General features: G+C 34.7%; 1 protein-coding gene across 2 annotated transcripts in view; it reads right to left on the minus strand.

The window, feature by feature from the left end:
* LOC138691468 (uncharacterized) overlaps positions 1–20,888 on the minus strand; it is a 46,282-nt gene extending 25,394 nt beyond the window's left edge. The window contains exons 1-6 of one of the 2 annotated variants that reach the window (XR_011329875.1): positions 20,431–20,888; positions 20,166–20,318; positions 17,365–17,415; positions 16,264–16,358; positions 16,112–16,175; positions 12,979–13,622 (exon numbers count right to left, since the gene is read on the minus strand). Coding sequence is in view for 1 of the 2 variants with exons in the window: in XM_069813419.1 (XP_069669520.1) it covers positions 13,374–13,622; positions 16,112–16,175; positions 16,264–16,358; positions 17,365–17,415; positions 20,166–20,318; positions 20,431–20,694 (876 nt within the window). In the remaining variant the exon portion in view is untranslated. Of the gene's footprint in view, positions 1–12,510; positions 13,623–16,111; positions 16,176–16,263; positions 16,359–17,364; positions 17,416–20,165; positions 20,319–20,430 lie in introns of those variants that run through there. The other variant, XM_069813419.1, reaches the window with a different exon arrangement.
* Between the last annotated feature and the right edge of the window lie 6,077 nt (positions 20,889–26,965).

Below are 26,965 nucleotides of genomic sequence, written 5' to 3' on the forward strand. Positions count from 1 at the left end.
TCGCAATTTCGACTTCAGAAAGTGTGGGTTCGGGTATAAATGGCTCAGCAGTTTGTATTTCAATTTCGTCGCGATCATTTCTATTTGGCCTATGTATATTTAGGAGTTGTCCAAAATAGTTGTCCCATACTGTTCAGGATTGAATGAGCGTCTGCAAGCAAGTCACCGTCCTCATCCTTGATCACGTTCACCCTTGCCTGATATCCATTCTTGAATTCCTTTATGCCCTTATATAAATCTCTAATGTTTTTATTTTTTTCTATTTGTTTCTACCTCATTCAGTTTTTCCTTCAAGTAATCTCTCTTTTTATTCCTAAGCGTACGATTTGCTTCTCGTCTTTTATTGAAATAATTATCTCTATTCACCTCAACTGGATCCTGTAAGAATTTGAATTTTGCCTGTTGTGGTTATGGTCGTGCCAGAGAATCAGTCCCATTCCGAGGCTTATTTGAAGGATTCGTAAGAAGCTTTTTTTTTTACGGTGATGGGTTGTTAGCCCTTCGCCCAACCCCCAAGCTGGAGGATCACCGCTCATCGGCTGTCCGTGACTGCTTATTCAATATATTCACAGCTACCCTCCATATCTGGAGGCCGTCTCCTCGATCCGCAACCTGAGGACGTGCCATGCCTTGGTGATAGGGACCGCACAGTACATGTTATTATTTGTTATATCGTACTATTTTATAATTAATTTCATTTATTATAGAGGTACATGCTGCAAAACATGCTTTTATTTCATGTTTTCTTGTATGTGCATAACACATCTATTACTGAAGAGCAATTTAATTCATCTTGCAGTGGTAAGCCAATAGAGCTCATTTTGCTTACCCCTTCTTTTTTACTGTTACTGCCTGCAGAGTAAATTCATTGGAACCAGTGAGCACTTGATAGCATGTAGAATCTTTCACGTGCTCTGACCTTGACATCCACTCCTGGAATTGATCATGCTTTGAAATTCAGTTAATTTGCTTGCTATGTAGTCTATTATATATGTGTACAGCTCAACTGATGAAATGTTTATGCTTTTAAATTGAACTAATCTGCTTGCTGTGTATTATCTTAACTGATTGAATTTTTTTATGTAAATTTAATTAATCTGCTTATCATCTATTTTAAATTGCTTTTATACCTTCACTGCTTGCATGGATTATACTTTTAAATCGAATTAATCTGTTTGCTGTATAGGCTATTGTATGTCTTTGTTGAGCTACCAGCGTAAGCTCAGTCGACAGACTCACATGCCTGCTGATCTGCAGCTGTTCTCGAGCTTCGGTTAGATTCCCGCTTGGACTGTTTACCTGGTTGAGTTTTTCCGTAGTTTTCCCCAACAGTAAGGCACATGTCAGGTAATCTGTGGCGAATCCTCGGCCTCACCTCATCTCGCCAAGAAATTGTGTTACTTTTGACTTGTTCCACATCTTAAAGCTTCAATGCAAATTGAAGGTCTATGGAATCCAATAAATGAATTACTGTGTTATTATTCTAAATGATCATAGACAGATTCCAATGGAAAATAAGGGAGAATGTTAATTTTTGTATACCAAGCAATGTAATTCTATACACCAATCACACTTATTTTCTTATATTACATATGAAGCTTCCAATTCCAAAACCGTCTACATCTGTTCTTAACAATTTTCAGGAAACGCCAAAAACTGATAACTTTTTTCCTAATTGTTTGCAGTGTTCGTCATATTTGAAGCTTATTTATGGAAGGAGAGAGGGAATTTAGGCACAACATTCATTAGAAAATTGCTAGAGACATTTAGGTAGATGACAAAACCGCCATTGTCTCAATTTAAAAAAAAATGGTTTTAGACAGTTTTGGAATTGGACACTTCAATGTTTATTTTTTATTCATTAAGTTTCAAAGATTATAATTTTGTTGGAAATATTATTTCTTTGACTAACTTCGAAGAAAATGTAAGATGCTGTAAGTTATGTGGACTGACTGCAAAATCTACTGGGGTGCAGCTGTACCACACTTTATATTTAAGGTCAATTTTATTTATTATGAATCATAACATTTGTTTCTTGGGCTGCAATAATTGCAATATATCTCTGTTTTCAGTATTCTAATTAATGCTGCATTATTGTAACTCTTTCCTATTATTGACACATTTTATTATTATTGCATCAATCCAGTACCTGTTTGTATCACTGAGAGAGTATCCCCAGCTTAGTTTCTGTAGTTCATTTCTCAAATGTTTAAAAAATAGACTCCAGAGAACTTACAATTTAGAAAGAGACTTCTCTTCAGCCTTAGCCATCTGCACAAGTTGGGAGATGCAAGATATGTTCGAGAAATAGGGATGGGAAGTGTAGTACAAAATGCCATGTTTCTGCAATGACCATTCAGACACTACACAGTAAAAGTGTGCATAAATTATCAAGAAATGATTTAGAAAGAAAATTGTTAATGATAATTTTTTTATAAAATGAAGGTTTCCTTGATAAAAGAGAAATAGTTTCAATTTTTCATAGGACATTTTGTAAACCTGTACTCATTTTCAAGCATAAAACTTCCATATTATTTCTGGTGTATACGTGTAACTAGTTTGGTGTAGGGCTACATTTAGAGGTTAACCCATTATATCCCAACGTATGAAATATCATACGAGAAATACGTAATTCTGTTTATTCAATTAAAAATGTAAATATTGTTTGTTATGAGGATTTTGTCTGTTGTTATTATACAAGGATGTTTGAATTTACCACACAGAAAGTTTCATCACTTGTGAAACTGTCTTTTGTCCTTTAGTACAGTAGACAACATCAAGATGTCTATCAATGGAAGCAAAAACGCACCTAGATAATCAATTTTGGCTTTATTTTATATAATACTGCAATTTTCTTGCTTTCTTATGTAATAATATAAAGAAAGATCTTTATTGCTTCTATATTCCCATTATTGACAGATAGCTCCATTACATTATTGTAGTAGGACACATTGAATTGTTGTGTATGATAAATCATACGTTGGGAAGTAACGAGTTTCGTATTGTTTTGGGGTTCTGGAAATCAGTGAAGATTTTTTTTAAAATTTCAGTAGGTTATTTTACGACGCTTTATCAACATCTCCGGTTATTTAGCGTCTGAATGAGATGAAGGTGATAATGCCGGTGAAAAGAGTCCGGGATCCAGCACTGAAAGTTACCCAGCATTTGCTCATATTGGGTTGAGGGAAAACCCCGGACAAAACCTCAACCAGGTAACTTGCCCCGACCGGGAATCGAACCCGGGTCACCTGGTTTCACGGCTAGACGCGCTAACCGTTACTCCACAGGTGTGGAGACCAGTGAAGAGATATTTAGTATATTAGAAGAATTTGGATGGGAATGATGAAGTAGCGCAAGACATAAGAAAAGTATCTCAGAATAATTGGTTCTTGTACCCCCATGTGATTGTCTGGATAGCGACCAAGATAATGCTGGAAATGACCAGGAGGGAAGGAAGCACATTTTATTGAATTATGGAGAGGTGTTCTGAATCAGGAAATGGAGGTGGTGCAATCTGTATTTGATAATTTTTCCAAGGTACTGAAATTTTGTACAGATAAAGAAGATTCACTTTCAGGTCATAACAAAACATAAGGAACAACAACAATGCTCTTGCGAGCAATGCAATATAAAGAAATTCCTTCGATCAGATACATAGATTTTTTCACTTGAACGATAACAATACCAGAAGACAAAATATATAAGATCCGGCAACTTATTACACATCTTAATGATAAATTTGGAAGCCTCATTGTCCCACTAGGGAATAAATTCTCTCTAGACGAAGCAATGGAACCATACTATGGACATCACTCCGTGAAACAATTTATTCGTGGAAAGTCCATTCGGTATGGATACAAGTTGGTATCTTGTTCATCCACGGGTTACCTCGTTAGTTTTCAACCCTATACTGGTGCAAGTGAAAGAGAAGAAAACACTTGGAACTGCTATAACCGAAAGACTATATATTGAATTCCATCCTCAGAAATGTACAGTTTATATTGACAATTACTTCAATTCTCTTCCTCTTCTCAAAACCTTATCAGAAAATGGTATCAACTGCATAGGAACTACACGTAATAATCGAGTGGAGAAAGCTCCATTACACGATATGAAGAGAGATCCCAGAGGTTCATACCACGCACTACAAGATGACAGAAATTGGATAACACTTATCAAGTGGCATGGCAATAGTGTAGTTACTGTAGTTACCAACATATGCAATGACAATGTTCTGGGACTAGGAAAATGTTCTCGAGGGAGTAAAAATCAAAAGAAGTATGGAAAGTGTTCTAAGTTTCGATGTGTGAGATGTAAGGTTGGTTTACATCCAAAGAACAGTTTCTTGCAATACCATTTGCGATAACAATATATTTGCTAACACGAAAAAGTGGCATTGTTTACAAAATGTATCAACTTATTATTGTTATTAGTACATATGTAGTGTAAAACACATAAAACATCACGTGCGGCAAATGCTTACTCATATGAACAGAAAATTTATTTGTACTACACACCAATGCCCAGCGTATGATTTTTCATACGGCTTAAAAAACACATGTAACTTACATACCCGATACCCGGCCCTGGAACAATTTTTCCCTCGAAATTATTCAAATTAACTTTACAGGGAGTTATTCCTGAAAGCTTAATTTGCACATGTAACTTACATTATTATCAAAATAAAACCATTATATGTGATAAGTGAGCTAAGGGCATACTAGAACTCAAATTTAGTACAAAAATTCAAAAATATTTTATTTCGGGATATAATGGGTTCATATACATACTGTACTGCAGGGATGAGACGATATTAGCTCCCAATCCCAGTAGAAGAGCTTGACTTTGATCACGAGCACATAGAGCATCCACTACATAGCGTCGTAACATAGACATCAGGGATGTACATGCACATGCAGTGAATAAAGATTATTACAATAACTTGCGTTACTAAATTTCTGGCCATGTAATAGGGCTAATTATTCAGTTATTTAATATACATGTACATATATAAACAAATCGCGAAGGAAAGGGATTTTAAGAAGAAAAGAGAAATAGGAAAAGTTAATTGTTTGTAAACCATTTTCTTGTTAAAAGCAATTGTTTATTATGTAAATACTTTCACTTCATTGGTTAGGAGAAACTAATAGGGTCTACCTACTCGACGTGTGTGATCTCTAAGTACTTTTGAGCATTTGTTGAAAAAATAATAACGACATTATAGATTGAAATAGAGTGGGCTATATTAATTGTGTGATTGTGAAAATGTAGTCCTTGCTCTCCAGTCGTGATTATGTAATGAGTTTTCTTAGAGTGATTTGTGAGATGCACGTAACACGAAAAAACAAATTGATTAAATTATGCTATTGAAGAGCCATCGTAATTTTTGGGGTCAATCATTTAAGGGGATATGTATGATTTTTAAAACTTCCACAATTTTCGGCCAAAATTTGTGAAATTTACACTATATAAACAGATCTACAATATTATATAATCTGTACACAATTTGGTGTCATTAAGTCTAATAGTTTTGAAATTATATTTCTTTAAAATATATTTTATATTGACATCACTAAAAAGGCTCCTTGCGTCAAAGTTTTCAAAATTTTTAGTTCATATTTGCTCAAAGTCTTGAAAATAGTCATGGGAATAAAAATTAATTAGCTTTGGAGATCAGTCTAAATAGAGAGACACAATAAATTTTTTCACTTTATGAATTTACCATTACAGCATATTTAATCTAAGTGCAATATGAATATTCCCCGCAGAAACTTAATATTAATATTTCATACAAATGCTAGTTAAATTTTATTTATCAACATAATTGATCTTTGTGAGAAGTTTCAGACCAATATGACAACTGTTGTGCAAGGAGCTTTTCATTCAGTAAACTGCTTAAAATTTTAAAGTCGAGAAAATGGCATAAAAAAAAATTTCGTCTCAACTCATGCACCGCATGTATGGCCATAGGCCTATATGATTATATGGTTAAGTAATTTAAAACAGTCTCGAATATAATCACGATTATAAAAACAAAACAAACCGGGGATTTTCTCAATTTTTCAGCATTTCATGGTCTACAACGTTGTATGTGCTGTACACCCTTGTGCCTCAGGTAGAAAAGCTCTGCTCTTATGGAGAGAGCTTAAAAAAGCTTGCGCTCTGAAACACTAGTAATTATTGCATCCCTGCTGTACTGTATGACAAATTATTTCTATGCTTCCTTATTTATACAGTCTATATATTAACATCTTCGTTAATTAGAAGTAAGTAACCAAAATTTTGAAGTACTGTATGTATAACGTCAAATGTTACTAATGAACTTATAATTAAAGAAGTAATTTCTGAAAGGGCTTTATTCCAAAATAACAATAGCAGTCACATTTCCATAAAAATCGCCTTATACCAGGATTAGGGCCCTCTGAGAAGTGCTGTGAATATTGTGAACCCTGCATAGATCAGAATAAAATACATGGAATAATGCCCATCATCAGAAAGGCGTATTTAAGTGAGAAGAATACGATAGTGGTCAAATTGATTTTAGCAAAAAGAAATTGAATAAAGTCCTTTTAGAAATTACTGATATAATTATACAGTTACTGTATAGTAAAAAACCAAAACAATACACACAAATTACTCCAAGTAGAAATAGGCTAATGTCCTCACATCACCAAAAAAGATGGCAGAATGCGATTTTTTTTAATAATAGGATTTCACTTTAAAATACCTTTCCATGACGTACAGTAAGTTTGATATAAAAATATTTGATTTTATAGTCCCGTCGCTCTTATTTCCAGCATCCAATCACGTTGCAGGTCGGCTACATTTAAACGTGTGCGTCTTGTCATTCGCTATTGATGATGTAATGAATTTCCTAAGGCTCGATAAATACTTAATATAATCGCACGCCATTTTGGCTCTTTCGTTAGCGTTTGCAGAAATCATACGAGGACGTTATTTGCCGCTCAATTACAATGCGTTTGATTTATTATCATAGGAGCTACGACATAATAATGTTTAATGGTGAAGCAAATAGATTCCTCATCTGGTAGCTCGGCAACGAAAGGACAAAAGTGGCGAACGATACTACCTACCTAGACTTTATAGAGCCTTCACTTCCTAAGACGTAAGCAAAGGGGAGGAGTCACACTGGAAATAACAGCGACACGACTATAGGTACTGGCACCATGGCACACTCTCGTAAGTCTAGAAGAACTTTCACAAATAAACATCAAACAAATGGGTAGTATACGCTAAGTCTTCAGGTATTGTAAATATTAACTCTTATGTAGGCTTCATATAATAATTTTGTTCATATTTTGCATATTCAATTATTTCAAAGTTACAAACTAATGTACATTCAAAGGATAAAGAGAGAAAAGTAAAACGAATCATATCAACATAATACGTGAATGAGTAAACACCATTACAAAAAAAATTGTGTTAATATACAGTGATAGTATTAAGGAAATAAGTACAGACCTTGATTTTTCTCCTCGTTCCTCTGTTCTGTATTCATTTCAGGCTGTAAGTGAAGCAAATTACCAACTTCTGAATGAGATTCATGCAAAAATACAGACGAGTCACCGGTTAAATTATTACACGTAATAGTAGCATTGCAGATTTAGCCCTGCATCGTAAAGAAAAATTTAATAACTATAAATCCAGTGAATCCTATCAGATATTTACCCTAACACACGAACTACCATAACTGCAAATAACATTCAAGAATACATTTATTCAAGAAACCAATCAGCCAAAATAATTACCAATTTACTTTAATCAGAGATTAACCAGGTAGACTCGTGTCGAGGGAAAACCTCTGCATCTGCACTTCACAAATTAATCCCCATGAAAAGACTTGTATTTATTTACAATGCAAATGGATTAATTCCAGTGATATTGGTATCAAAACTCTTGTAAAATAATTGTAACCCACAATAATAATAAGTCCACACCTGTGGAGTAACGGTTAGCGCGTCTGGCCGCGAAACCAGGTGGCTCGGGTTCGATTCCCGGTCGGGGCAAGTTACCTGATTGAGTTTTTTTCCGTTGTTTTCCCTCAACCCAATATCAGGAAATACTGGGTACCTTTCGGTGTTGGACCCCGGATTCATTTCACCGGCATTATCATCTTCATCTCATTCAGACACTAAATAACCTAAGATGTTGATAAAGCGTCGTAAAATAACGTACTAAAATTAAAAAAAAATACATGCTCGTCTCGTCAAAGCCGTAGTTCACCAGGTAACACATAATTCAACCAATTAAATTTGCTGTATTTTGTTTAAGAGTCTAAAATATGTTATAAAATCGAATGGAAGTTGATTTTAGATATATACGTATGTGTGTATGTATTTATTCACACTGCAATGGGTATATACCCGGTGGCAGTGGTAACTAATTACACTCAATAATGACAATAATAATCTTATTAATTAAAAATACAATTAATAATAATGCTAATAATTACCGGTAATACTAACAATAATAATAATAATAATAATAATAATAATAATAATAATAATAATAATAATAATAACAGCAACAACAACAGGGAATATCCTAAATTAAATGAAACGATCACTTAAAATAACATTTGAAATAAATCTAATTTGTATCTTAAACCTAATTTCGAACTAAAACCCACGAGTATGATATGTTCATATCTGCACAAGTACCTTTCAACATTACACTCTGGACGCGAAATCAGGTGGCCCGGGTTCGAATCCCGGTCGAGGCAAGTTACCTGGTTGAGGTTTTTCCCGGGGTTTTCCCACAACCTGCTCCGAGCAAATGCTGGGTAACTTTCGGTGCTGGACTCTGGACTCATTTCACCGGCATTATCACCTTCATTTCATTCAGACGCTAAATAACCTTAGATGTTGATACAGCGTCGTAAAATAACCTAATAAAATAAAAATATAAAAAAAAAAAACATTACACTAATTTCACTGTCAACTCACTCACTGCACTGGAAGTACGACACATTTCACTGATTCTATCCTGATTTCACTAACACTTCAAACACATTTCACAGTTCAAATACTTTGCACTGCCACTATAAACTATAAAGCTTCACTGACAGGAACACGTTTCACTTACACTACACACTTCACTGACACAACATAATTCTTCACTGATACAACACTTCAATAACAACATATCATTTACACCCTTTAAATACTGTGTATAATTACCGTCTATTAGTAAAGTCCTTAAGTCTATTTTTAAATACATTTTTGGTTGTTGGTAAAGCCTTTAGTAAGTCTGCGGGTAAATCATTCCAGTCCCTGATAGTACGATTGAGAAAAGAAAACTTACCAGTCCGTCCTCTGCCTTCTTTCCCTCAATTTATATGAGTGGTCGTTCCTTGAAGAGTAATTTGGCGGCGTTTGAAGAGTGAAATAATAAAATTGATAAATACAAAATGAACCGAAGCGAATATGAACAGGAAAACCACGTATTATGCCACAACAATATTAAAAATTTCAGTAGCGTAAGTCGTTATGACATTGGTCTATTGAACGAGTTAATAGTAGCAGCTCAAGGTTCGAATCTCCCACACTCTTCTTTTTTAAATTATAAATTTTCCATCTTATATGTTTCGCAAAGCTATATTTATGTGGCAACATCCCTTGGAATATGCCCAAACGCAAATAATAAACCTCCCTCTCCCATCCAAGCAATACTCTTGTCTGTTAATAAAACGTTCTGTCTCGTCATTATGCTTGAAGATGGCAGAGACACAACAACTCCGTCAACAAGTCATTGCCCTGGTTCGCGTAGGTTATTTTGCGTTGATGGTGGCCAGAGAAATTGGAATCTCATTGTCAACTGCTAAGTGGTGGGCTAAATTGTGAGAATGGTGGAGTTGCGAATTGTCCCATTCCTGGTCGGCCGCACATCTGTACAAGGAAAGAGGACGCCATGTTATTGAGAGAAGTTGAGAACCACCCCTTCAGAACTGCCTCTCAACTCAAGATGGCGTCTAACTTTCCAGGTTCCCCAAACATCGTGTGGAGACGTTTTAGAGAGTGTGGCATATGGTGTCGAGCTGTGAGGAGAGAACATTTGACGATGGAGCATGCCATGAACTGTCTAGTGTATGCCAATGTCATTTTCTCCAACGAGATAATTGTCTCCAATAACAACGATGATCCTGCACTAGTTTATCATATGGATGGCCACCAATATGATGAATGCTTCGTGAGACGACTTAACAGGTCGGGTCACATAGCTTCGCGTGTTGGGGATGGATGTCATACAATGGGGCAGGACTTCTGGAATGCATACATGGTCAGTGTACAGCGGAAGTCTACGAACACATTTTGGCAAATGGAATGATTCCTTCCTCCTGAGAACGATATCCAGAAGGAACACTTTTCTTCCAGCAGGATAATCACCTGGTATACACTGCCAACCAGATTCAAAGGTGGTTTACAAGGAGGCCTGATGTCGACATGGTCGACTGGCCTCCAAAATCACCAAATATGAATCCGATTGAAAATTTGTGGGCCACAGTCAAATGGATCCTATGCTCTAATAAGCCAGAACAACTAATCATTCGGACAGCTGACAAATTGTGGGACAGAGTTATAGATGTGTGGGAGGAGGTGGCCATGAATTTAGACCTGTTCCATAATCTTGTGGACTCCATGCCACGCAGAATAAGGACAGTTGTTGACTCAGGTGGTTTGTGGACGAGATAATAAATATATTAACAAATTGTTTGTTTGTTTATTTAATTATTTATTTATGTTTCATATGTGTCTGGTTTTTTAGGATGTAACAAGTATTTTTGTTTATACAGGCCAGATCTCGCCTATTAATAGCCCACAGGTGATGGGCAATACTATTTTTACAAGGCAGGTATAACGAAGTTTATGAGCAAATGCCATTTCATATTTAAACAAATAAATAAATTAAAAACTAAAATAAAAAAAAAAAATAATTTTACTGTACCAAGAGGCGAATTCACAACTTCTGGTACGTATGTCAGACATCTTACCACTGGGCCACACACAGCTCGTAAGGTTGACTACATTGTAGATTGACGACTTTCAATAGAGATACCACAGCAATGTCTTGAAGTGCAGTGTGTTTACACGAGTGAACTGCACGATAAAACTTAGAATTTCTATCGATCAAGAGTCACCCCATTCTTTTTACTGTTAAGTGTACATGGTTCATTAATGAACAGAGAAACAGGAGCAGGGATAACCTGTAAGTAAACTTTTGTTTTTATGATTTCCTTGAAAAGCTAAACACTCACAATGATGATTTGCAATCATTACTTGCTGCTCTGCAACAATTATTTTCCAATAATGGTTATTTGCAAAATATTTTACTACTCTCCGACTATTATAGCTCAGGTATTGTTGCTCTAAGAGTCAGTCACTCCAAGATAAGAGAATAATGGAATGCAACGACTGTGTCAGAATATTAACGAATCTAAAGAAAAATGCTGCTTTACAATGATTTCGAACATACTATCATCTACAGCAGTCATGTCAACTGATGCCCATAGGCACATGCGCGCGCTTTAGAGCTCAGGAGACCCCGAGTACTTTAGAGCAGAAAGTAGAGAGACAGACGAAAGAGGTAGTATATGCCGATTGGTCGAGCTGTATAGAGGGATGACCAGCACTGATTCAGTGGATAAAGGGAAGAGAACTTAGTAAAACTGTATTCATGTTAATTTGTATATTTGTCTGAGAAGTATAAGTGCATAATAAGAATGTAAGTTTTAATTTTAATGCTCATTTTTCACAAGTTTGCTTTTTTATTCAAAAGGAATATTTTCCAAACTTTTTTTACAGAAAAGTGAAATTTTAAAATATGTTGTTGTTTTCGTAAATCTAATATATCGTAAATACATATTACTGAAGTTGGTGTATTGAAAATTTTGAAAATATTCGCATGGAGAATATTTATAAGGAAATTAATTACCAAAGGAACTACTGTTACATAAACAAAAGACATATGCCCATGTGTTGTAAAAACGTCAGCTCTACAGCTTCAGCAGATTTCGAAAAAATAATTTAATATTCTGATGATAGGAAATTTCGCACCAACATCACCTTAAAAGCATAATGCGATAACAGTTTTGTTATGTAATTTTAGTTACAGTTAAAACATATACCTAGGTAACTTTTCTTTGTACTATAATATTGTTTTAATTAGTTTATTGATTACTTTTACAGTATAAGGATAAAGATACCATCAATATCAGTTCCAATTTATCATGTCATACTCAATCTCTTTCTTTAGGATATCACTTTCTTTATGAATGATGTGTTTCATTCACTTAGTACAGTAGAGTTATACTACTATGGAGTTTTATGTGAATATTCCTTCTTAACTCTTTATTATGTTATTAACATTTAAAACACAACTGCAATATTAAGAAATTGGTGTTTGTACTTTTGTTTTACAGACAGTATAGGAAATATCAAACAGAAATATATATATATATATATATATATATATATATATATATATCGTAAAATTTCACGTTCCATTTGAAGTTTGTACACCACTGTTTTCTTAATCCAACAGGCTGCTTATTGATATACATAATCCTTTTTCCTTCCATACCTACCGCTTGATGCCCGCGCACGACGTCAGGATCAGAAAAATGCGCTTGCTTTGACATCACTGATCTACAAGGTAATGAGCAAGGTGATATGTTGGCTATTGAAGTGCAAATACAAAAATAATAATAATCTTTCTAATAAATCATGAAAACATCTAAACCAAAATAGAAACACATATAAAATAACCCACAGGACAACAATGTGAAAGTAAAAAAATAGAAAATACTACACCAAACAATAGTAACAGTCCTCAATCTGTTGCAGCTTAGAAACCAGACAACTGACTAGCAGCATATCTCCATTGAATAAACTTGTTACACTCACCACACTGTGTAGCATGCAACAAAACGATACAAAATAATAAACAAAAATCACTTACAGCTGGCGCCAGCATTTTTGGCTTGTGTCCTAGATATATAGTGCCTAGTTCGTGAGCATGTTGCTAATGCAGCTGAGAATGGTACCACTTCCTATACACGTCACATCAGCCATTTTCCAAACACAGTTGTCAAGAGTCACTGCGGCAAATGTAAAACACTCGCACTTAACGTTCCCATTACTTATTTCACACGCAGAAAACGGTGACGTGTCCTGTACTATTCTGCACCGGACTCCAGAAAATGATTGGGACAGAAGAATTGCAAGTTTATAGATAAGTTACTACTGTGAATCTCCCAAGCAAAAAGTGTAAGGTCAATAGCTTCAGGATATTATTACTACCACCACTACTACACTTCCAGTTTTTATTAGCCCCCCCCCCCCATTCTTTTCTTTCTAAATGTGTTTTATTAACATTTCCATTTCTAACAACAATTTTGCTTTTTGCAATTCATGGATCTTGTCGTCGCGTTTCATCTGGGCACTGTGCATCTCCTCGTCCTGTTTCATTTTGGCCTCGATATTTTTCATCTGGGCTCTATGCATCTCCATACCACGTTTCAGTTCGACTTCGTGCTTTTCTTTTTGGAACAGCAACACCTCTGTTTCATATTCAGTCATTCTCAATGACTTTGCAGCAGAATCCTATGCAAAGAAGAAATGTAAACATGTACCCACTTCATTACAAACATTAAACTTCCATAATATTAATTATTCCCGCTTAGCATATTTTCAGAGCTGGGCATTAATTAAATACAGGGTGATTCACGAGGATTTACCGTTCTTTACGGAGCTTATTTCTGAAGACATTTTGAGCAGAAAATGACATAGTCATTGTTCCTATTCTCAATATTTTCAGAGTTACACTAATTTAAAGTTGTTTGTAAAGTATGTTTTTTCTTTAGTTTGAAGGTAAAAGAATAATACAAATAGAGAATGAACCATTCAGAAATATCATTTCATTAATTGGCAAGTATTATGAAGCTAAAAATGTGCTGTGAATTCTTTAGTTGCTTCGTACAGACATCTTTTCCTATTTATAACTAGAAAATTACATTATTCTTACGTATTTAGCACAACAGTTATTACACATCACACCACTTCCACCAACTTAATTATTTGCAGTTCAATTTTGCATCCGAATTTACAGTCTTTGAGAGTTTACAACACATTTTAAAAAATGCCATTCACTTGAGTACACTTGGCCGCACGCTTGTGAATGGCACTCGTCACTCTATGTAACTGCATACGGTTATCTTTTATTTCCATAGCGCTCACGCTGGCTGTGACTGCACGCTGACCAAGATCACGCGTTCTCAGCAATGCGTTCCATTAACAAAACGTAACTCTGAAAATATTGAGAATAGGACTCATGTTTATATGACATTTTCTGCTCAGAATGTCTTCGGAAATAAGCTCCGTAAAGGACGGTAAATCCTCGTGAATCACCCTGTATAATTTAATTACATAGACCTATACTTATACAGTAGCGTGCAAATTAATCCGAACACAACATATTTTTACATTTTCTGTCATTGTTGACCTCACAGCTGCTCATACCGCTTTAATTGACATCTGTAGTACGTGTAATTCCATTGTTGAAGGTCTGTCATTATTATTTTTTAATATGTGACATTTTGCCTGTCGTTTTGTACTTATAAGCATTTCAGTTGTGTTGAAGACTTAATACTGCAATCCTGTGTACATTCTGTCGTCTTCACAAATGGATACAACTCCACGAAAACGGTCTAAAATTATAACATTAGCAGAGCATTCTTCTATGACACAGAGGCAAATTGCTGCAGAATGTCACATCGGTTTGGCTACTGTTAATTCGATCATAAAACGATACAGGGAGACTGGATCCATCACACCCCAGAAAAAAGAAAACTGTGGCCAGAAAAGGAAGACTTCACCTGCAGATGATCGTTTAATTGTCAGGAAAAGCAAATTAAATCCTAGACTAACTGATGTCGACTCAACCCGCGAGTTAATGGCTACCACTGGGACGAATATTTACGTCACAACAGTGTGGCATAGGCTTTTGGAAGCTGGACGAAGGGCTCGTAAGCCTATTAAGAAGCAAACTGCTAACCCCTGTTATGTGCAAAAAACGCTTAATGTGGGCAAAATTACATCAACACTGGACAGTGAGTGACTGGAAGAATGTACTTTTTTCCGATGAGTCTCAATTCGAGGTCCACGGCCACCGTGTTTCCTACGTACGGAAAGGATCCGAAAAAGTAACAGCAGCTCATCTCCAACAAGCACCCAAATACCCCCCTAAAGTAATGTTTTGGGGTTGTTTTACACATGAAGGGCCTGGAGCATTAATACCTATCAAGGGAATGATGAATTCTGACAAATATATTCACTTATTTGAAACCAGAATCGTACCCCAGGGTCCACACCTGTGGAGTAACGGTCAGCGCGTCTGGCCGCGAAACCAGGTGGCCCGGGTTCGATTCCCGGTCGGGGCAAGTTACCTGGTTGAAGTTTTTTCCGGGGTTTTCCCTCAACCCAATATGAGCAAATGCTGGGTAACTTTCGGTGTTGGACCCCGGACTCATTTCACCGGCATTATCACCTTCATTTCATTCAGACGCTAAATAACCAAAGATGTTGATAAAGCGTCGTAAAATAACCTACTACTCGTACCCCAGCTGCATAAATCATTTCCGAATGGCAGAGGTGTGTTCCAACAAGACCTGGCACCATGCCATACGTCTCGAAAAACTACAGAATTCTTCAAGAAGAAGAATACTCAGGTACTCCCCTGGCCAGGCAACTCACCCGACATCAACCCCGTTGAGAACAAGTGGTCAATTTGCAAAAGAAGAATGCAAAAAATGGGTTGTTCTACAAAGGAGAAGATGATTTCTGCCCTCATTGGTGTATGGTTTCGCGATGAAGAAATGAAGAATATTTGTGGGAAATTAGTGGAATCCATGCCAAATCGTCTCAGAGCTGTTATTAGGAACAAGGGAGGCCACATAGATTACTGAGGTATGTCTTAGATCCTTTTTTAACCAGTTTGAGTGTTTATGCATAAGTAATTACGTTGTTCGGATTAATTTGCACGCTACTGTATCTAACAAATTACTTTTTACTAATGGAATTTTATCATTGCAAACCTTCCTATAACGTCCACTGGTAGAATGGTCCCTTAAAGATTCCTCTTGTGACCCACTGGACTGCCTGAAATATTATGTATTTATATACATGTATGTGATAATACAGTGATAAGTAGTAATGTCCTTAAATATCAATAAGATCTTAAACTCACCTGTTGTTGATTACTGTAGAGGCATTTACTGCACATTGATCCGGGGTTTTTGGTACAGGATTTGAGATTGGCGTTGATAGCGGAGTACTGATATCCTGAAATAAGTATGTACCAATGATAAATGAACTTAATATGGTAATTGGATCATATTTATTGTATGATATAGATATTACATGAGCATTGTACCCTTTGGAGTGTGAAACAAGTAAATTAAATATCTAGATAAATGCAATATAGAATTATTAACTTAATATATAGTAAGTAAATTAAATTTATTTAAAGCATAAACCCTTCACCATTTTGCAGAATGTATGAAGGTGGAGAAATTTTGTTGAACCCGTTCAAAACTTTTTCTTTTGAACCATAAAAGTTTAAGATAATTAGATAATGCATTGAAAACTGTAATTTCTTTCATAACAGCTGACCAACAAAGGTGAAATTGAGATCTGATTTGTGTCTTGTATTACAATTATGAATGTTCTTCTCCGTACAAAAAGCATCTTCATTTTTAACATGAATCATCATCAGGGAAAGACTACTCCAAGTAAGGTGAAAGTTTTTAAGTTTTAGAAAATCTTTTACAGAATGTCCATTTATGCACACCTGCCTATCATTATCCTTAAGGCTTTCTTTTGTAATATACTGCTCTCATTTACGAGAAAACTTCGCATCATTCTTCTGCCAGCCGGCCATCTTTCTGTGCTCCCAACTCTTGTGAAATTATTTTATTCTGTAGTTAATGTCTTGATCTGCAGGTAGTAACGGAACATGCTCCTGTCGGTACAAGCATGACCTGCAGGAAAGTGTACACCAGGGTTCTGCTGTAATCTAGTTTCCTCGTAAAATGAGAGCACTTTATAATGAGACAATCTATGTTTATATCACCACTATCATAAATTATAGGCTTAAAGTCTTTTCAGTAATTAATCTAAGTTTAATATATATATATATATATATATATATATATATATATATATATATATATATATATTTCATATCACCAACTGGCGCTTTACAAACACATAAGAGAATAAAATTTGATGACTGATTACCAATTTCAATCCCACAGAAGTCTTATACTTATGTACAGTGAAAGCTAACCTCAATATCTGTTACTCCTTCTGATGGAGATGACAGGGATATTTCACAGAGCTGAAAGTTAAAATAAATAATTAGTGCCATGTAAATGTCCCAGTTTTCATAATTCTAGTACTAATTTAGACGAGATATTATGTCCCGATTGATAAATGCGTGGGTTTACTTAGATGATCCCAAGTATATGGTAGTCTTAGTGCACTTTCACGTTATTGTGATTAGAGTGAATTATATTCTTTGTGTAGGCCTACTAAATACTGGGTCAATCCATGGAATATAATATATGACACTGATGCAGAAAAATAAAATTTTGTTCTGATCTATGCATCATATCTTATTTGAAATTTAATTGTCTCTAGTTTAGTAATTTAGCACTGAAAGTGAGTCAGTTTTCTTTATTTAGTCAAAAACATACGTCAAACCCTCCACTGTGTACTTAATTTGTAATATTGGTTGAAACACAGCAATTTGGTAATCCTGTATTTACTAACTGAAGCTGAATATTCACATGGTGGTTCTTGAGGACAGTCTTTGTTGTGTCTAGTTAATGTCCCAGTGGTAGTTGGGTAGAGTCGGGTATACTGAATCACATTTTCAGGTAAGTCAAGGAAACGTAAACAATCTGTCACACCTGTAACCAGAAAATGCTTTTCTTCATAATTCAATAATATATGCCTTTTTACACTTAATATTGCAGCTGTAAAATTAGTGCAACACCACCAGTATATTTTGCTATTAATATGAAATTGGAAACCTTATTGTTTGATTAATTTTGATGATTACGTGTGCGACATCTTTATCATGAAATTTCAACTTAGTAATAAACTCTCAATTAGTACCTTTATCTATAGGCCTAGATATATTGTGCGATCTAAAGTAAAACAATATTGATTTTAGGTTAGATAATCATGCCTATGACGTCAAAAGAAAAGGTTTCAAGGCACCGTGCCAAGTTGAAAGAAGACCTGGAAAAATATCAACAATATCTACAGAAAGAAATACAACGAGATAAGAATTGAAGTTCTAATCAGATCACTGATCTTAACTGTAGCCAAACAAAACAACATTTGGAAGAGAAAAATGTGTGCATGGATGTTATCTGTGGAGATTTAGATGATTCAAGGAGAAAAAGGGAGAAGTAAAGGGCTCTGGTTGTCAGAACTGATAATGAACTTCTTCAGTTTAAAAAAAAAAAAAAAAAAAAAAAAAAAAAAACAGGGAAAAGTGTAGGTATACTCTGAAGAAATGTCATGGGAATCCAGAAAGCAGAACTCCCAAAACCAAGAATGTTAGATAATAGAAATCACATGAGTTTCAAATAGACTAATTTTCAGAAATGAAGAGTTCATTTCTATAATCTGTAATCACTTTATGTTGTTTATCAGTTATTAGTCTGTATGTAATATTGTATAGTCAATAGGAATATTAAAATTGAATAACAGTCAAGATGTATAAATTTATTATTGCACAGGTCACCCCGTAACCATAATTTTACAAATTAATATTTCATTCCACAACCTATATAAAGACATTATTGTTCCATGTTCTTGATTGTTGGTGCCTTACGTGCACACAAAAAAATTATTGTGCCTGAAAACTAAATAGATTCACATGAATCTCTCAAAGAGTGGTAGAAGTCAAATTTCCATGTCCTTTTTATGTCACGCACATAACCATTACATATTAATTTATTTCATTGCAAATATTTTCTCACTGACACAAAGAATAACTTTAATTGTACTAATCCCCATTTTGACAATTTTGCAAATACGTGCAGCCACAGATTTTCATGCACGTTCATTGCTGCAGATGTCACACTCGTAACCATGGATTGACCCTACTGTCATTATGAGCCATATTTATATACATTATATTATTTATGTTACATTATGTACCACATGTCCAATATATCTGTGAGTGATATAATCAAGGTTCCATAAACTTTGTAACTGAAACCAGGACATATAATTACAACACCCGCTCATTGTAGAAAAATTGATTTTTTTTTGGAATTACAATAATTTTGCAAAGAAATTAACACAATATTACTTGATTCTTTTTTCATAATCATACCATTCATATTTCTCATATTTGCTTACAGCCTGCAAGATGGATGGATATCTTTGTACATACATGTAAAATTCAGAACATGTCATGTTCAAATTGTAGTGGCACTGCAATATGCTTTCTATAGTGTATATGCTTAACCGATTTCTTTCATCTGTCCATTGTGCTGCCATCAGAGAAAATTTGCATTCAAGATTTGCATTGTGAGCAGGCATAGCAAAAATATACTGACAGATTTCCAATAATTCTGAATACTGTTCTGTATGGTTTATAGTCTCAAAAAATTTAAGCCACTTGTCTTGAACTTTTTCACTTCCCCATTCTTGAACATCCAAGTTTGTATTCACAAAGTTTTTCAAGCAAATAAACTGATCAAACACTTCAAATTCTGAAAGCTGCAGTTTTTTCTTTTGTTTTTAGGTAAGTCAATGTCTCCTCTATATCACTAAGCCTATTTGAAGTTTTCAATAAGTTCGGCTAAATCACATAATAGATATATTATAGTAACCTTAAAATACAAAGAAGCTGTAAACCAAGTCAAAATCGGGACATCTGACTGTCCCGAACGAATCTGTCGGGACATCGGGACAGTGGACACAAAAGCAGTGACATCCCTGGAAAACCAGGACGTATAGCAACCCTGGATATAATCATCCCGAAACCGCATTGAAATAAAAACATTTATCAGAAAATAATATTCCACACACTTAAACATGCAATAAGGACATAACAAGGCTAACCTCATATAGTGCATCAGAGTCAAATTCTGCGTAATCTTCAGTACGTTCATGCGGTAGAGATGCGACAATTTTCCATTCTCTATCATCGAGCATTACATCATTAGTTTCGGAAGCAGGATATCCTCCGCCAGTTGATTTTCTGTATTTCTTTTGCTAACAAATAAATACAAAAAATACTGAATGAGAACAAATTCGTTCTTTGAAATCCATCGATTCGTTATAGTTAGACCTAACCTAAAATTATTGTAATATCGTTTGTACTTACTTTTTTAACATTGCATTTAACAGTTGTTTTTAATCTATGCCATTGCTCCTTCAAACGAACAATGCTGCGGTCCCCATCACCGAAACTGGCACAGAATTCCTTATATATGTCTTTCCACGCGTGTTCTTTCCTTGCGTTCGAATTAGTAGAAGTACATTTATTTTCTATAATTTCAATTCGTTTTTGGATTAATGTAAGTAGTACTCTTTTTTCTCCTGGCGTCCAATTACCCGCACGCTTCCTTTTACGAGATTCAATTTCCATTTTCTTTTCTTATCACAACACAATTAGTAAGTTCCTCCAGAATTTCTAGGTTAATTGCGACAATAGCAAACATTGGACAATCGAACAAGACCACGCCAATTTGCGCATGCGCAGTACCTATAATTATCAGCATCGTGTAGGACTTTCCAAAGATATTACCAACGAGCAGAGAATACAGAGTAGACACCAGCATCACAGTTCAGTATATCCCCACCGTTGCTTACGTGATTACACGTGTGTAATCTCGTAAGCAACGATCCCCACAGTCTACTATATAGTAGACTGTGATACCCCCCTCAATCCCGGCCTGTAGGAGACATGTGTTTAAAATTAGCGGTAATCAAAGAAGACATGTTGATATTGTTTTCGAAATTGTACAAGCTTTTGCCAACAGATGACTCCATTTTTTGAAGTTATGTTTGCTATCCTGGAGCGAATTAGAGTTTGGTGACATTGTAATGAAAATGGCGGGTTCAAGAGTGAAGTCAAAGGAACACATTCCTGCAGGCAAGCTAAGATATTTCTGTCACTTGGTTTATGAGTATAATTAAATATATCAATTAGTTATCTCAAAACATTGGCTTTTATGTATATAATATTACTTTTATTGAATCATTATTTATTTAGTCAATTATTAAGTAATCATTGTAGTGTCTCCTCAGGCCCAGGGAGACGACAGGTTCTGAGCTAGTAAATAATTATTTCCCAGAAATATGATGATTTCCAGTTTTATAGATGTTTCCTTATGAAATTACACGAGAATTAGGTTGATGGGTATACCGGTTGATTTTAGTAATAATAATAATTAATAATAATAATAATAATAATAATAATAATTATTATTATTATTATTATTATTATTATTATTATTATTATTATTATTATTATTATTGTTATTATTGTTATATATTAATAAAAATTCGAATTTCATAATTCATATACCAAAATTTCCTTGCAAATATGATTCGAAGACTGAAACATAATATATAACAAAAATGTAAAAAATTATAATAATAAACATTAACAATATAAAGATCCTGATTCTGATACCGGTACCAAAAATGTAGACATTGATGGGAAATTGGTCCTGAGTCTAACAAAGAATCTTTCTCCAGGCTGTACTTTGTACATGGACGATACTTCACTTCAATTGCGTTATTGGATATTCTTCACTACAAGACTCACTGTCAGGGTACAGAAACTCTTAGGAAGGTAAACATTCCATCTAATGCAAATTTAAAATCTGATGTCCAAATGAAAGCTGAGGGACGAGGTTCCATCGATGAAAAAGTGCGCAATGATGGGCAAATTTGTCCAATAAAATGGTTTGACAACAAACCTGTTGTTTTGGCGTCATTTGAAGGAAGAGATCCCCTATTAAGGTAATAATGCATTTCATCGACTTCGCAATCGCAAGCAGTTGGATTGAATATATGAGACATCAAATGGCCTTGGAAACGCCAAAGAAAGAAGTACTGGACTACTTGGGCTTTCAGATGGAGCTAGAAGACTATCTTCTACATGTATCACTTGATCAGGAGGATTTTTTCATTTTATTGGGTTTTTACGATTCTGTATCAACATCTCAGGTTATTTAGCGTCTGAATGAAATGAAGGTGATAATGCTGGTGAAATGAGTCCAGGGTCCAGCACCGAAAGTTACCCAAAATTTGCTCGTATTGGGTTGAGGGAAAACCCCGGAAAAAACCTCAACCAGGTAACTTGCCCTGACCAGGATTCGAACCCGGGGCACCTGGTTTCGTGGCCAGACGCGCTAACCACTACTCCACAGGTGTGGACAGGTGAGCCCAGTGAGCCTTCACCAAAGAAAGTAAGATACAATGCGAAAATTCCAATACTATCGGCTCATCTAAGAATAAAAGGGATTTTGCACCTTCCAGACATACCAACACCATTCACCAAGAATCGATGTAGAATACTGGGCTGCAATGCCAACTCTGCCAGAATAAGGTGTACTGCTTGCAAAATATTTATCTGCTTTCAAGACGACAGAAAATGTTTTAAATTTTTCGATGAAGTATGAAGTTTTCATTTGAGAAACTGGATTACGGTTACTCATAAACATGTTAAGTTATCAATTAGTAAATTGTTGTTCTTATGTCTAACAATTAATGTTCAATTAATTTTATTTGGCTTAGAAATAACAGATTTACTACAAAAATAACATGTTTCAAAATAAGTGTCGGTTGTCATTTAAATCTAATGTCTCCTCTGGGATACACTAAAGTTTTGTTATAAGAGAGAGTCAAAATTTTTTTTTTACATTTTATCTGTGTTTAACTATGTATTCTGTCCAATAAAATGAATAAATGTTAAAAAAATAATAAAATTCAAACTTATTCTCAGGGCTGAGGAGGATACACACTTTCGAAGCTTGGGATGCTTTTTTTGCATTTCTCGCGATAGTTGCTAGCCGCTTGGAGTGCTGTGAGTATTAGGAACAATAGAGCAGCTAGCTAAGGTATAATATTATTTTTTGTGTGAAAATTACAATGTTCGTTTGTGTAATACCTGACTTTATTTGGATTAAATATTGCAAAATTGTTGTACGGGCTGTTCCATGTGAAATCGGACAAAATTTCAGAAAATTTGACCTCGCATTTTTTAAAAAAAGCGGTGCTTCTGTCATTGAAAGGCCTTCACTGGACAAGCCTAATGGTGAATTAAAATACCCCCGACTAGAATTACTTTTCATTTTATAGAGCGTCATATTTATCGTACTTTCATAAAATTCTTAGCTTTGGAAGAACATTGCTCAGAGACATTTAGTGGTAGAATTTTCAACGACATCTCTTTTTAAAGCAGACTCAGAGAGTAATATAATGTCTTTGGAGGGATTTTTTTAAAATTCTTATTCACTTGACTAGGCAGATTTATTTATTTTACTTTTTTTCTTGACGAAATAGCTCAAACATAAAAATACGACAATATGGGCGACTTAATATAGAATAAAACGCAGTTTACAGATCCAAAATTTTCTTTGGGTAAGGGTGGAAAAAAAATAAAGAAAAGAATTCTCGTTGTGGATTTCTTCGCCGCGCGGCTCCATCCCACAGCAAGCTAAGCATGCGCTTAGTTGGCCAACGTTAGCAGCTCGTTCCGTCATGCGAGTAGTTCACGCATTTGAAAACAACTCGAAATGAAAGATGTATTTCTCTGAACACTAAAATAATTACATAATCATTACACTAACCTGTTACTGTTTACTGATGGTTACTTCAACACTATCGGCAGCATTGGAGAAAAGTTTCATTAAAAGTACCGGTAATATCCATAGGGGATGGTCTAGTCTTGTATAATTGCACGGAACAAGTTTTACACATTCTCACAGAGTTTTTTTAAGTTAATGGCAATGTTAAACTTTTCCAATATCAGATTTGGCACTACCTTCAAATTTTCTGTGGTCCTTTTTCTATGTAATCGTTGGAAGGGGTTGAAGCAGCGATCTGTCCTAAAACGATTTTCCATTTTGGGCACCCTATAAAAAAGGATTTGATTTTTCAGTACCGATAATGTGCACATGTACTTTTGTAACACGATTCTGTAATAGCATGATTGATACCTATAAGTCTTGCTTTTAAGGCAATACGTAATCATTATCTTACCTTAATAGAGTAGTGTTTGTTGAATTTTCTGCAACACAATAAAAGAAAACTTTCAAACAATGGAACTGAATATCCACTGTCACCCTGTAATAATATACGCACAAGACTGGCTGGTGGGTCACGTATTCGTCTCATTCCCTGTGTTGTGACTCCACACCAGCTGTTTCAAGGCCAGCTGATAAGAATATTCTGGCTCCTCTCACATCGCCGCATGACGCTGCAGGGAGCGCCTATTTTTATAGCGAGATTTGAAATATTTATTTTAAGGCTTTTCATTTAAAATAGCTTTTTTAAAAAAATTGTATGATTTTTGTCTCAACAATAACTAATATTATAGTATTTTATATCCACACTTTTTTGGCGGTAACAAGTTATAAATCACAAAAAACAGTATATTCATAATTTCCACAAACAATAAAATATATGTGTTACACCCCATTAATACACTTAAATGTGCATTACAAAATTAGCTATAGCTTAATTTTTTATTTCGAAGCCAGGCGTAGTAGTACGTGTTTAAAGTAGGAAGAAAATACAGAATATGCTAAATTTTAAGGAATTTATCTGAAAAACTACTGGCTAAGGAAAGCCAAAATTTGTATATTTACTAGTTCCCATATACTAAACGTCTGTACGAATTTTCAGACAATTCTGACATGTCATGGTATTTCGTTGTCCGATTTCATATGGAATAGCCCATACAGTCATTTATGCCCGATTCAATAATTTTCAGTTGCACCGCACGGATATTTTAATAAGTTGAAATTATAGTTTACGTTTACTGTACCACTACGTCAGTATTCGCATTTATACATTATAATTAAGCTTAAAGTTACGTGTGATAACTTGTAAATACAATTTGTCTCTATTTCAGTTGTATTTATTCATTTCTTACGGTACTCCAATCTAAAGTCTGATAAATGTACTATGTTAGTAGGCTAAAGTAGCGCAGAGGTAGTTCCTTTGTACTCATACTCCTTGCATATACGGATCTGTGACAGGTTGGGTTTGGTTAGTTTTGGCTTTTATTATGCCTTGCTTATACAATCACTTGCACCTCCACAAAATATCTCTTATTGATTCAACGATTTTTACTTCCGAAATCTCATAATCATAGTTTTAAATTTATTAATGCAATTACACTACATTTTAGAGAAATATATGTTACTCTTTCCTCAGCTCTAGTTTCATCGCTTTATGAGTGCTGCCTTATTGACCTTCGGACATTTGACTATATTGAAATATAGTAACTTCACAGTGCTATTACTAGAGCAACTAGATTTCTAAAGTCTCCAATGCCCTGCCATTACATATGTAGGCCTATATTATGTCAAATGGAAATTATAGGTTATTATTTATATTCCTATATTCGCAATTAATCATTATAATTAAGCATAATGTCATGTATGATAAGCCGCACATTCAGTTTGTATTTTAATACTACAATCGAGTATGTACTGAATTAATGTATTTATCTACTTCCTAAGAGATGAAGTAACACAATCGTACGTACACTAATTTCATAAGAGTGGTATGGTAAATTTTCTATCTACAATTAAGGAAAGTAGATGTCCTAAATTAAAATCACAATATAAATTTTTTATTAAACCTCAAAATAGCTTCCATTCTAAACTTAAAAATGTTGATGCAAATAGATTATGTTAACATGTAAAATTCTCTTCGCATTAAAATAACACAGTTTTGTAATTATTTCTGCAACAAATTATGCAATAAGAAGTGAACGGAACTTATGGACACATTACACTAAATAAAACTTAGCAATGATACGCAATAAAGTTATAATATAATATTTCACTGAGCTCCATACACTGAAATAGAAAACTCGAACATACATTATCGTCTGCTCGGGAAAGGGTCTGGTGGTCAGCAACTATCTATGTATGCATATTTATTAAGTATTGTGCTTCGCAACTGTATATACTAAACTGTGGTACTATCTTCTTCTTGTTCAATTCATACACTGAAACTTTTCGGAAATAATGAAAGAAACTTAACATATTTTACATGGACACTGTAGTCAACCCTTTTCACGTAGTTATTTATTATTATTATTATTATTATTATTATTATTATTATTATTATTCCAACGAATTAAAGTACTATATTATCTTCCATTTCCCTGACTTCATAATTTAATCATTCCTAAGTGGGCCTGACTTATCGCTTTCTTTTTTTAAAAATATATTGACGTTAAAGTGTTATGATTTTTACTAATGCAAACAGCAGTCACAATATATGATTAATACAATTGTGCGATTTTTCTTGCACACCTTGCAGTGGTGAAATAAATATCTAATAGACCTGCTGATTAACTTGTAGTGGATAGTAATAGCAAATGCTATGATATTTTAGTATGTGTAAACAGTTTTTAAATTAGGAGTTAGAATTAAATTAATTAGGAAGTTAGTCTGGAATATATGTTGATCTAAATGAGGGGTTGGAAAGCAATGGTGGATTGTTAATGTTTAAGTGAGGGGTTTGGACTTTTTCCATTGCTGGTTGTCACAATCAGCAATGGAAAAAGTCCAAACCCCTCACCTAAACATTGGAATATATGTGATTTTAATTATAGTAGGAATTAGAAAAGAAGTCCACATTGCCCCATTTGTTGCAATAACGGTAGA

The sequence above is a fragment of the Periplaneta americana genome, chromosome 16, assembly GCF_040183065.1.
Source record: "Periplaneta americana isolate PAMFEO1 chromosome 16, P.americana_PAMFEO1_priV1, whole genome shotgun sequence".
NCBI classification, from domain to species: domain Eukaryota; kingdom Metazoa; phylum Arthropoda; class Insecta; order Blattodea; family Blattidae; genus Periplaneta; species Periplaneta americana.